Source organism: Erigeron canadensis, chromosome 4 (assembly GCF_010389155.1).
Source record: "Erigeron canadensis isolate Cc75 chromosome 4, C_canadensis_v1, whole genome shotgun sequence".
Classification (NCBI taxonomy): domain Eukaryota; kingdom Viridiplantae; phylum Streptophyta; class Magnoliopsida; order Asterales; family Asteraceae; genus Erigeron; species Erigeron canadensis.
This window is the reverse complement of record NC_057764.1, coordinates 253,019-265,317: the sequence shown is the minus strand read 5'-3', so window position 1 is coordinate 265,317 and position 12,299 is coordinate 253,019. Positions and strand designations below refer to the sequence as shown.

Here is a 12,299-nt window from a genome sequence, read left to right as displayed (position 1 = left end):
AAAATACTCAAATTTGTTGGTCATCACCAATATTTAATTTGTTCATCATTTTTATTTTTTAAAGAATTGAATGAGAAAATAAAATGACCTAAACTTTGATACTAGTTACAATTACATAACATCTCAGATTTATATCTTTCTAGCTTAACTTTTCATTTTAGACATTGTGTCATTATCGACAATTTTATTTAGCTTTAAGTAAATATAGATATATTTCTATATCTTTTAAACCTTGTATTGTATAATATTATAAATTACTACGAGTACTTTAATTTAGTATGACAAAATAAACTATATATTTTGAATTTTTAAGTATATTATTTGGATTTAGATTTTAACTTCGAGTACATCGTACCGGATCATATCGAAGCGAACTGAAATGAGTCTTCCCCTTTCGAACCATATTTTAGGAACCTCGCGAATCCCGAATCCATACCGCAAATTTATACCGGAGGAACCGCGACTCAGGTGACTATCTCATCAAACTTATTTCAGCCATGTATTATTATTATTTTAACTAACATTCACGTATGAATGCTGCAACCATAATAACACTCTCTAATTGGGTACCATTCTCCCTGTTCATGTATTAATCATATCAACAATATATTTTTATTTAACTTTGGATTAATTTCCTTTTCACCTTCCATAAGAAAACCAAATCACTGATGCTTCTAAACTGAAAACATGATAGACATTTCAGAAGATTAAAAAAAGAAGATAAAAACTATCACACCCAAAGTATAATAAAAGTCGCATCATCAATCAATGTTGAACTACCCCTCTATTAGAAATACGAAAAACCTGTCAAACACTAGTACAATCGATTGCGACATTCTGTAGTCCCACAATGGCATGGCAGCATCCTTACAGTCCCATTGTTGTCTACAACACTATCTAGGGCGTACCCATAATCGTATGTAAGTTCCTGGTTCAAACAAACAACAATTCCTCTCCTTAGCCGAAACGAATCTTATAACGAATTTGATAGAAAAGGTTTCCAACACATTACCTGGAACGGGGGTATATTGTCGGCAGCAAACAAAACTATCCGAGCGAGTTTTACATCATGGTGTGAGCTTAAAACACACTGGACAAAAAGGTTAGGGTCACAACTATGGTTAATAAACCGTGCAACATTGCCAATGCGCCCAGCATCGATGCAAAACTCTGGCTCCTTTTCATCTGCTGCTGCATTTTCCAATTCCTTGCTTACAGATACGGACACATCTCCCAACCTCCTCTGTGTTTAATGAAACATAAATCAAGCTTCAGCTAACAATAACAAAAAACAATCTAACACTTATAATGCATTACTTATATAGACCTCTCTTCCTCCGACCCCCTTCATAGTTTGCCAGCAATCAATTTCAAATATGTAATCATTTTCTGCAACGTTGTCAAGCTCATTTGTCCTCCTTAGCTCTCCTATATATTCACAAACTGGTGCACCAGAAGGGATAAAATCTTTGGTCTTCACGGCCCACCCTCTGTTAGAGGTTCGGAAAACCTGTTCCAACAATAGTTCCATAAAATGCTTAATATAATAAAAAATAGATACACGATTGACTGTTGATGTACTAAAACCTCAAGTCGGTATTTGATCCCTCGTTGGGATATGCGGTTGACGCAACCAGGTCCACATCCGCATTCTGGTCCACATTCAAACACAACATCCTTAGCTTCAATCAATCTGGAACATAATTCAGAAGACCAAGTCTCAATAAACTTGCAACATAAAAACTTTTGGTTAAATATGCCAACTGATAACTAAAAACAACCAAGGGTGCCAAAAGTGGAGGCCACAATGTACAGAGTAAGTTACTGGGTAAAAGATGTTGACGTAACGATCAAGACTTGAAATTCACATTTCAACGATGGGAAAATGTCTTAAAAAAAGCAATCCCCTCATGCCTATCAACTTGATAACATAACTATCACATGTCACATAAAATGTTACAAGGTTAAATCCTAACCTGCCCCCATTGTTTCGAACATATGGAAAAGCAGATCCGTTAAGTCTGGCACACGCACAAGTCCTTGGATTCGTACAAGATCCTTTGCATTCACATCCATTCGCATTTGGAGGAAGCTTCAGATTGCCCAAAACTTGATTATACTTTGTATATGCAAACCCTATCAAATTTAAAACAAGATATAGTAAACCACAACTAGTAACTTTAATAAAAGTATATAAATACAACCATAAACTTTAGGACAAATTCCAAAATCAACACACACATTTGAATCAAAATGAAACATGAAAACTCTAATCCCAGAAGGCTGCTGTCAGACAGGGTAGATATAAAAGATATATACAGATCAGGGAGAGGGAATATAGAGCACAATCAGTTTAAAGTTATCTGGTTGCTCATGATATCGGGCATCATGGTCAACACAAAGGTACTACAACTTGTAAATGCCAAACAAGTTTCTTTTACCTGTCTCTAATTTCTTTGTTTAATGGGAAAAAAATTGAGATGAAAGGGAATTGATGGTTACTCCGTGTGGTTGTTAAACACTTAAACTACCAAACAGATACAAGGCGGTATACTGATTCTGCACTCAGGGTTGTCAGTCATTTTGATGTCGACTCTTAGAAGTTAGAACTGGTCGTTGATGCAGCAGTTTAATTATGAGATTTCAACAAGAACACCTAGAAAGAAGGTTTTGTACTCTAATCATGGTCATACCCAAATTGTTGGGTATCAAATGAAAGTCAAGCATACTGCCCTCATAGTACGAGTTCCACTACAGAATATTGTATCTTAAAGTGGAAATCTCATGCTGTGGAAGAGCAACAAAAACAAGATGTGTGTCTTATAATCTAGTCCTGGCATATGATATCAAGAAATGTTCCAATCGCTTGTTATGCATGATACCCTATTAGTAGGTGATTACCCTTTGTTTTCTACTTGAATGACAAAGAATTAATTAATTTATTTATTGGTAATCATGGCGTCCTACTCGCTTTGTGAGCCAACTAATCCTAAGAGGCGGCTCTCTTTGCGAGCCCAGGGTCAGAGCATTTATGCTTGTCATGTCACAGAAATTATGTAATAAACAAAACTTTATTTAAATTCTATAAGATACTTGCGATATTGGGAGTTAAAAATGTGTAGTGTCTTTCAGGCCAAGTAATGCAAAGCATATATATTACAGAGGATGGGTGTTCAGAAAGCTTGACCATATGCAAGAGTAAGCCGTAGCAGCATCTTTAGGAAGTAGTTGAATAGATGGAGTTACCTGTGATAGTGGCATCATCAATAGTATTGATTGCAGGTATGTGCATATCTTCTTGACCTTCAGTTATATCCAGGCACACCAGCCTTGCAAAGGTAATCAATCATGCATTTAAGTCACACTGTTGAAAGTTAATGGAATATAAAAGAAGAGATATTTACAACATACTGGGGTGCTTTAATAGAAACCCTTGAGGAACGGCCATTGCTATACTGGACCTGTAATATAAATTAAAATGGAAAGTATATGTTAGTTTACAAAATGCATCTCTAACAAGATACATAATATAATACATCAAATTGAATACAAGACTTATTTTTTCACTGAAGGATGAAAATTGTACATGTTTATTCAAGTACTACTTTGAGTATGTGTTTCAAAACCCAAATATCAACTTCTGTAGCCAGAGCTAATAGTTGCAATAGTTCAAACACTTTCAAATTCAATGCTTAAGATTAAGTACAGTCAACAGATTCATATCAATCAGAAAAGCACTATGTGGGTTAACTTCCAAGTGTCTATTAATATACCTGTCAAAGAGAAAGAACTTCGTGTATAGACTCCTTTTGATTAATGACTTAATGTACTGTAATAATGATCATACAGACTGGAGCAAAGGACTAAAGATATGATTTACTCTTTAAACTCTATGTTGGATGTATAATAGAAGTAAAGGTATGAATCTTCGCAGAAGGAAAAGATCAATATAACCTGATTGCCCGTCAATTTAGGCTGTCCATCAAGCCGCTTCAGGCGATACTTATAAACAACAAAACCAGAGGTACCTTGTGCAGGCCAGTATTCTGACACCTGAAACCATGATACAAAACTGATTAGTCAAGCATCTCTATCTAACTAAATGAATATTAAAACTACCTTATTTCAAAAGAACAAAATTAAAAGGATGTTTTTCAAGCTCATCGTCACTCATAGATCTCCATTGAATTCTTATTTAATCGGTAACTAGGTTAAACCCCCGTATGTTGCACAGGTTAAGAAAAAAATCCTTATCAAATACTTTTTAAAAAAGATAATGAGGTAAAAACTAATAAGATTATAACTTGTAGTTAAAACAAAATATATAACTTTATTGGATGACAAAAAATCAATATCACAAGACACCATCCATTTAATAACAAAATTATTAAAAAAAACTCTTGAAATAAAGATACATAATTTTTCTCATTAATATATAACTTCTTGATAACAATATTTTTAAATCTATGTAGCTTAATTGTAGTCCGTGATAATTGATGTACATGACATATAAAGAAAAGGAAAAAGCGAAGTGATCAAACTTACTAAAAGAAAAACGCCAACAATATAAAGTTTTATAGAGATTAAATTAAAGGTAGCAACTTTAATTCTTAAAAGAACTCCTTAATTTGTGTGTCAACATATTTGACTCAATATTATTTATTCATTTATCTAATGTAAATAAATTTTTAAAAATTTACATGGCATAGAAAAACACTAAATATGAGAAAAATGACAAGTAAACAAAAATGTCAGTGGTCAAAAAAAGAGTATGCCACATCAGGGCTAAAAAATCCTCATTTAGGGGGTGCTTGGTTAAGGGTTATAAAAGGTAAGGAATGGTAAAGATAATGATTACTCATGCTTGGTATGCTATAATATAATCCTCCATTACTTAAAAGTGGTTAATACCCCATTACTCAACAATTTGGGGGTAATGAAATTTGATTACCACTTTTGATATTCAGCCCATGTTTTCATTTCCTAAAATTCATAACCACTTTCAACTTCCCGTAATTACGGTTAAAACATAAATTACAATATCAAACTTTAGTAAAATTACATATTTATCAAATCTAATATATAAATGTATATCAAATCAAATATATATATATATATATATATATATATATATTGTAGATGTAAATGTATATCTATTTACAAAATCAACAGACATTAGTTTTTCTTTTTCATGGTAATTATATATGTGTGTCTGTGTGTATATATATACATACTTGTAAATAATAATTATTATTTTCATAAATATAAATAACTTCACTAACAAAAACATAGTATTCATGAGCTTTGAACCAAGGAACATCAAAGATAATAAATTATTCATTGCATTATATTGTATTCCCCTTACCTTTTTTCATTTCCATTCCTTACTTGTAACCAAGCGCCCCCTTAGTTATATATAAAGATGATATCAACACTAAGAAGACAGATCAAGAAAAGAGAATTTGAAATGAATGGACAACTTAATGTTGTAATAACTAATAAATATTTTTTAGAAAACATTTATTCACATCCCCTATTTAGAGTTCAACAAAAAGAAAGACCCTATATTAGCAAAGCTCAAAGGAAGAAGCAAGTATGCATTATAACAAGTAAGATTGCCTCAGCATAACCACGTTGTGTAATTCGGGTAATATTAGCTTATTTTGATTTCCGTTAAAACTTCCATTTAAAGGGCATCCTTTTCACATGTTTTTAAGGAACATCTTAAATGTACCGAATCATCATCGTTACATCATTACCTATTCTGTTAGAACTTCCACTTAAAGGACATCCTTTTCACATGTTTTTAAGGAACGTCTTAAATGTACCGAATCATCATCGTTACATCATTACCTATTCCAGCATATGTTATTATAATTGTCTTCATTGAAACTGCTAAGTTGTCTATGTAGTTGTCTATGTAATAGTTTAAAGTGATCCACACTGGAGGCTACCATATTACAGCACTGAATTTTCAGTATGAAGGCAAGCTGAATTTTAACCATTTAGTTAACAGAAATGATATATCATTTTCAACATTGTTTGGTAAACAAATCAAATGACATGCATATGAGGCACAGGATAAAGAGTTTCTAAGCAGACTAATTTAATTACCTTGTACAAGCCGTCATATGTGTACAGTTTAAAGTGACGATCATCTGTGTGCCCTCGAATAACCCTAACAGGTATAGATTGTTCCATACTGTTCTGTTTACATAGAAGAAAAAAGGTTATTGACAATATGAAAGCAAGAGCAAAAAGAGATAATGGGTGGAGCAGGAAATAGAAGAGATTATTTAATACGAGTAAGGAGTGTTTTTCGGTTGAAATGAAAGTCACAATTGCTTTATTCTTAATATCATCAAAAGATGGTGAAACACATGTTAAATTATCCTTATCCTTCCACTTTACTGTCAGGGGCAATGTCCTCACTTGTAAAAACAAAACATGGTTGCACACATTACCCAAGTAAGAAATATGTGTACTGAACTTGATATAACATAAAGAGAGGTTTGATAAAGGCAAGGCACAAAAGGATTATTTGCTAGGCAAATCATCTTGATAGGTGTTGAAATGAAGTTTCTAGTTTTCATTAAGGGTCATATTCATCATTCTTGCTAAGGGAATGAGAATAATTTTCAAGCAGCCATATGTTCCTACTTCCGCGTACCAGAGCAGATTATTTAAATATAAGAAAACCAGAAACAAGATATCAGAAAATATATAAACGCTAATTAGTTAGTAATGTAGTTTGAGAAAAAAATTCAACCATTCCTTGCTACAACCATATATCAAGTATTTACAGAGGGCCTTAAAGACTTGGTACAGTAAATAATTATCCAATTTACTACACAATTTATCCTCTGCTAACAACAGCTAACCACAAGAGCTATAATAGAAGTATATATAAGATTGAGTACCATATCTTCCAAGCACAAGCAGCAATGAATAAAATAGAAGAAAGCGAGCGGTAACATTTTCACAAATTTAAGCTTCCAGAATTAGAAGCTCCATGGTCCATAATATAAAAGAGCTTCAAAGAAAAGAGGACTGACCTTTAAAGCCATATTACCCCTTAGCAGCTCTTGATCTTTGATTTGATGTTTACTACCATTAATATCATTTCCACCTTCACCAGTATATACAATATCATCCAAATTATCCTGATCATCTTCGTATTGACCAGACAATACAATTGCTATAGCTAATGGAAATGTGTACCCTTTCAACTCCTGCAATATCAAGGACACCATCTTTAATTTAATTTACTAGAAAGATGGTTAGTCTAACAAGAAGAAAGCTTAAGGAGGCCAACAATCACACAGTCAATTGTCTATATCTTCTGTCAAAAGCTGACGTGATAGTAAAAATAAAAATCCACATAGAAAAAGTACAAAAACATGGGTTGCACAATAATGAATCCACGTGAGACAAATTAACAAATTTTACAAAGTTAGGAAGCAAAATTATAAAGAACACTGTATAGAGATGAATAGGTAATGGAAGGGTTCCAGTCTTGTAATTACTGTTGACAGGAGGTAAAGTTGCTGTCAATTGGAACACAATAACTCGCTTGTTATGGGATATTCACATAATAAGACTAGTTCAGTCAGGGTTAAAAGGATTACATCAATAGAAAGGACAGTGTAACCAACAAGGGTAGGGTGTCAGCAAGAGAGAGCTCATAACTCCACCCTTCTCTAATTTAATGTTTCAGCACAGCAAATATACAAGTTCAAAAAGGAAGAAAAAAAAACACGTAATTACTCTGGTATGAAGAGCACGGCCATAATTCTGAAGCCTGAAGGTGATTCATGATTATCTGTATAGGGAAGGCAATAAGGTGCTAAGCATACTACTTAAACATGCTAGGATTGAAGATAAATACATTCCCATGAAGCTATTGATGCCCAACATTACACTAGGCATTTTTTTCCGTAGTTTAAACGTTATTTACAGAGAAATAGTCTTTTGTCCTCATTCCTGGTTAGGTATCCTTATTCCTTTGTTTGGTCTCTAACTTAAAAATTCTATTTGTTATCGTGAATTGAAGAGGTATTGCGTATGTGGTTGACTGGCGGGGGTGTTTTGGGGGGAGGAAGAGGTGTTAACATGAATTGTTGGTGAGAATTGCAAAAGTACTTTCAAAGATTCGGGAATACTAACAATAATCAACAAGTAACACAGCACAGTGTAACCGATACACGCATAAAAAAACAGGATGATAAGTACAACTACGTATACTTTCAAAATACATTTTGGTCACAGCAAATTCAACTAAAGGATGGCCATGTTTACATTCTTCTCTTTATATATTCTTTAATCAAACATGCCTGAAGCAAGGCTTTCAAAGCAAACCACGCAAAGACTAATCTGATGTTTACTGTGCTCATCTATATCCAAAATTGTGAAACACGGGAATCGATCAGATAGGTGAGGGGGGGAGACAGGATTTTAAAAATCGGATCGGAATGGGATCGGTGAATAGTGGGTTTTTTATGTATAAAATAATAGTTTTTGAAATTATATGTAAAGAAAAATTAAAATTATATATAAAACTTCAAACTTAAACATAACATGATTTTTCAACTTAAACATGATTCTCTAGAAACAATAACATAATTAATAAAAGCTTTAAAAAAAAGTTTGACTTTGGTTGACCCGATCCGATACAGCCGAGTCTTGACCGATACAACCGGACCAAGTTGACCCGAGCCTGGAACCTTGGTCGATTTTCAGACCGAGTATGACAAACTCGTATCGTCAGTCGGCCGATACACGATCCGACTCAGTGAAATCGGCTGTATCAGCCGAGTTTCACAACACTGTCTATATCTGAAGTGATTGACACAATACGTAAGTAAATAGTTGTATATTAAGCCACTGAAATGACAAACTTGAAAAGCGAAACCCATTAGAAGGGCTTGATACTATCAATCGAATATGCTTCCACAAAACTAACTGATACCGTTTTTTTGCAAGATTCTCCTATGTAATCAATGCCCGTAAACCAATGACTATGAAGACCTAAAGCAACCATTTCAGCTCGTGAATAGAATTGATAACCAACATCAATACCTGCAAATTAAAAGCAAAAAATGTAACTAGCTCCAAACAATAAATAGAAAGATTGTCATGTTTCAACCAGATTGTTTTTATTAAATTTTCTAAAGTTTTGGTTTGAATTAGAAAATACTAGAAGAGTACCCGCACGATGCAAAGGCGCCGCCGTGGCGGCGACGACGGGTGGTGGTGGCGACAGCGACGGCGATTTGTAGTGATGGCGGTGACAAGTAGTGTAGGTTATTAATGTAAAAGGGGTAATATAATTATTTTAGGAGTTAAAGGGTAGATGTTAGTAAATGAACTTCATTAAGGATAATATTGGTAAATTAGGTCTTACAAGCAGATATTATAGGTATTTCAAGTGGATGTTTAAAATAGAGAATAGCGGGGGGCTATTTTGCGGTTATCAACTACTTAGTTAAAAAAGGGGAGGGAGCATATGCTTTATAATGTAGTAATGATATAGATATAGATATAGATAGATAGATATAAAATAGAAAATAGCACTGCATCTTTTAAGTTTTCTACTTTTAGGAGGTAACCCAACTTGCATCTTCAAATTATATATAGGGCACTATGGTCTGACTTCATCATGTTGAATAATATTTATTAGTCAGAAGAGTTGGGTTACTTCTCATAAGTAAACCCTGTTAATAACTTATCTCTCAAACAGTCAAACTGTTGTTGGGTATCCTCTGTCACTTCCTTCATAACTCCGATCCAGGCTTTATCAAGAATATACAGCTTATATGCGATTGTAAAGTTCTATTACTTGTTTAATCATAAGAGCTAAAACAACATTAATATAGCAAAAAACAAAACTCTATCTTTTACTGTCCTTCACAATTATTAGATTGACGAATGCACTCGGTGGATATACAGATGCTTTCCTTAGTGGAGACATGGAGGAAGTGTTTGTGTGTCCATCAGGTGAATTGAAAAGCTTATAGGCTTGTTTGATTTAAACTATCTCCATGAACACGGTTTGAACAGATTGGTAAAGGCAAATCATATACAAGCAAGAGTACGGATATTGCAGTAAATAATATATCGACACTAGGCGGAATGCACACAATTGCAAACATATAAAGCAGAAGGATATAAAATGGTAGTTACGAAATGAAGCAATCATTCACTTACCAGGCAAGTGACCAAATCTTTTTGTAGGAAACAAAACTTGGTTATTTTCTTTCATCTGCAAAATATAAAAGTACAATCAAAGAAGAAACTTAAATTTAGATCAGGTACACAAGTACGCAACAAATGTGCAGGATTTTAAACACAAAACAGGTGTTGGGACATTTAAAATCTGTAGAGATAAGCAGATAAATGGAAAAAGACAAACAGACAAAGCAAAAACACAAATGTAAACATGTTTTGGTCTAAGAATAGCGAATGCCCAAAGGCGCACTAGCAAGCAAGTCTTATCAATCTGTATAGCACCCGGGTAAATGCATTTCAAGTAACTGCAGTTTTTTTTATCTATAAAGTGTGATCCTATACAAAGAAAGAAAGAAAAGAAGAAGAAGATAACTTACCTTAGCAATGGCCTTCAAATCAGGGCGTTTACTAGTTCGCTTCGCACCAGTTTCAGAAGAAACACCCTTTTGCTGCTGCATGTAATGTAAGTGATCAGGTCATTGCAATAGAATAGAATATACTTAAGAGATGGTTCATTATACCTTGGGTTTGGGAGGCCGATTTTCACATGCATTCAGTTCCTGCAAAGTGTTTGTGATTGTGAGAGAATCCAATCCAATCCAAGGCAGCAGCATTAGGTTAAAAAAAAAGGAAGATATATACCTGAACAAACTGAAGGTAATGTTGATTGTAAATTCTAAGGGTTTTTTTAACCCTTGCTTTATCAAGTCTGGTGTGAACCACATAAGATGATGGCGATGAATTAAGACCGCCGTCACCCGGGTCAGTATGGTCTGAAACAACAACAACAACAACATCATCGTCATCGTCATCATCTAACACAATAGGTGTCGGGGTGTCTCTTGTCGTCGTCGTTATTGTTGTTGTTACAGGAATGGGAGAAAGTTGTTTGCGATGATGATGATGATGATGAGGGCCGTAATAAGGCTTTTTAGCATCAGGAATATCTCTAAAGCGAGGGCTACATCTTTTCTTCACTGGTGATTTCTGAACTCGTTGCCCGAAATTCTTGGTCACCGAAACATCCAACGCCTCATTCCCATTCTCCGCTAAACATTTACCATTCCCCATTTTAATTATTATTGACCTAGGAGGTGGAGGAGGAGGGTTTTAAGCAATTAATTATAACAATTGTAATTCTTTATGTAAAAACAACATACATGTTATATTAGATATGATGATGATGATAGGTTCTTATCATAACAAGAAAAAGAAAAAAACCTGATATATCGAGAGATACACTGCGAACTTCCGATTGTTGAATTTGGGATCTCACGGATTTTTCTTGGGGTTTGTTGGAGGGAGTTACTTTTTAGTTTTTACTAATCGAATTTATATAGTAGATAATAATTATAATTACGAGTATTTATTTTAATAAACATATATATAAAGTCACTTTGTTTTTTAAATAGCATCATTATCAATCATCATCGTATATAAAGTCTCAAAACACTTCAGTCATAAAACACAATGAAGTTCGTACTTACATTTCAGCTTTACCAACAACAGCAGGAACAGCCGAACAGCCCCACTTCATCTATTGAGGGTGTATTTAAACAAACAAAAAGAAATGCAAATATAAACCATTTTTATATGAAAAATGAAATTGATAGTTTCATACTACATTATTTGAAAACTTATCATACAACATCTGTGAAAATTTACTTATCTGACTTTTAATTGGACGTGTTTAAAAGTAATTAAATGCAATGAAATTTCATGGGTTAAATGAAATCTTTGTCTTCATGAGTCGTTGACTTATTTGAGCTAGAGACTAGTTAATTTATTTAGTCGACTTACTTGAAGCGTTATTTGATGGTTTATGAACGTGTTATATGTTAGACGAGATTTAATGGTTGATTGTGTGACTTAGGAGGATTGGTTATTTGACTAAAAAACGAAATCGGGTTGACCCGTTGACCCATTTGACCGACCGGTTGACACAACCCTACTCATTCCTCCCAAACTTTTACACTTACTCCACCAAACACTCATTTCCCTACCTTATCATCTCATTCCTCTCACCTCTCATTTACTTTCCATTTTCTATCTTCATCTACAACATTCATCAC

At 33.9% G+C, this 12,299-nt stretch overlaps 1 protein-coding gene across 4 annotated transcripts; it reads right to left on the bottom strand.

The window, feature by feature from the left end:
- Nucleotides 1–707: 707 nt before the first annotated feature.
- LOC122596808 (histone-lysine N-methyltransferase, H3 lysine-9 specific SUVH4-like) lies at nucleotides 708–11,779 on the bottom strand. Of its 4 annotated transcripts, none has more exons than XM_043769452.1 (16): nucleotides 11,715–11,779; nucleotides 10,870–11,314; nucleotides 10,749–10,787; nucleotides 10,605–10,679; nucleotides 10,207–10,261; nucleotides 8,969–9,078; nucleotides 7,056–7,232; nucleotides 6,115–6,207; nucleotides 3,955–4,053; nucleotides 3,412–3,461; nucleotides 3,247–3,329; nucleotides 1,977–2,136; nucleotides 1,588–1,693; nucleotides 1,328–1,510; nucleotides 1,013–1,243; nucleotides 708–928 (listed from the first exon to the last, which is right to left on the bottom strand). In XM_043769452.1, the coding sequence occupies exons 1-16, from the start codon at nucleotides 11,762–11,764 to the stop codon at nucleotides 815–817; spliced, it is 2,070 nt and encodes a 689-aa protein (XP_043625387.1). In that variant the 5' UTR covers nucleotides 11,765–11,779; the 3' UTR covers nucleotides 708–814. The 4 variants fall into 4 exon arrangements, with proteins under 4 accessions (XP_043625387.1, XP_043625388.1, XP_043625389.1 ...); XM_043769453.1 differs by having other exon boundaries at nucleotides 10,605–10,676; XM_043769454.1 differs by lacking the exon at nucleotides 11,715–11,779 and adding an exon at nucleotides 11,449–11,604.
- Nucleotides 11,780–12,299: the final 520 nt, after the last annotated feature.

Bases quoted from the DNA above. Each gene is read 5' to 3' on its own strand.
- LOC122596808 (XM_043769452.1), bottom strand. From the start codon at position 11,764: ATGAAGTGGGGCTGTTCGGCTGTTCCTGCTGTTGTTGGTAAAGCTGAA. The intron at 10,680-10,748 runs GTATAATGAACC...CATTACATGCAG, and splicing joins ATCGGCCTCCCAAACCCAAG to CAGCAAAAGGGTGTTTCTTC. The intron at 2,137-3,246 runs GTAACTCCATCT...TAAATTTGATAG, and splicing joins TGATGATGCCACTATCACAG to GGTTTGCATATACAAAGTAT.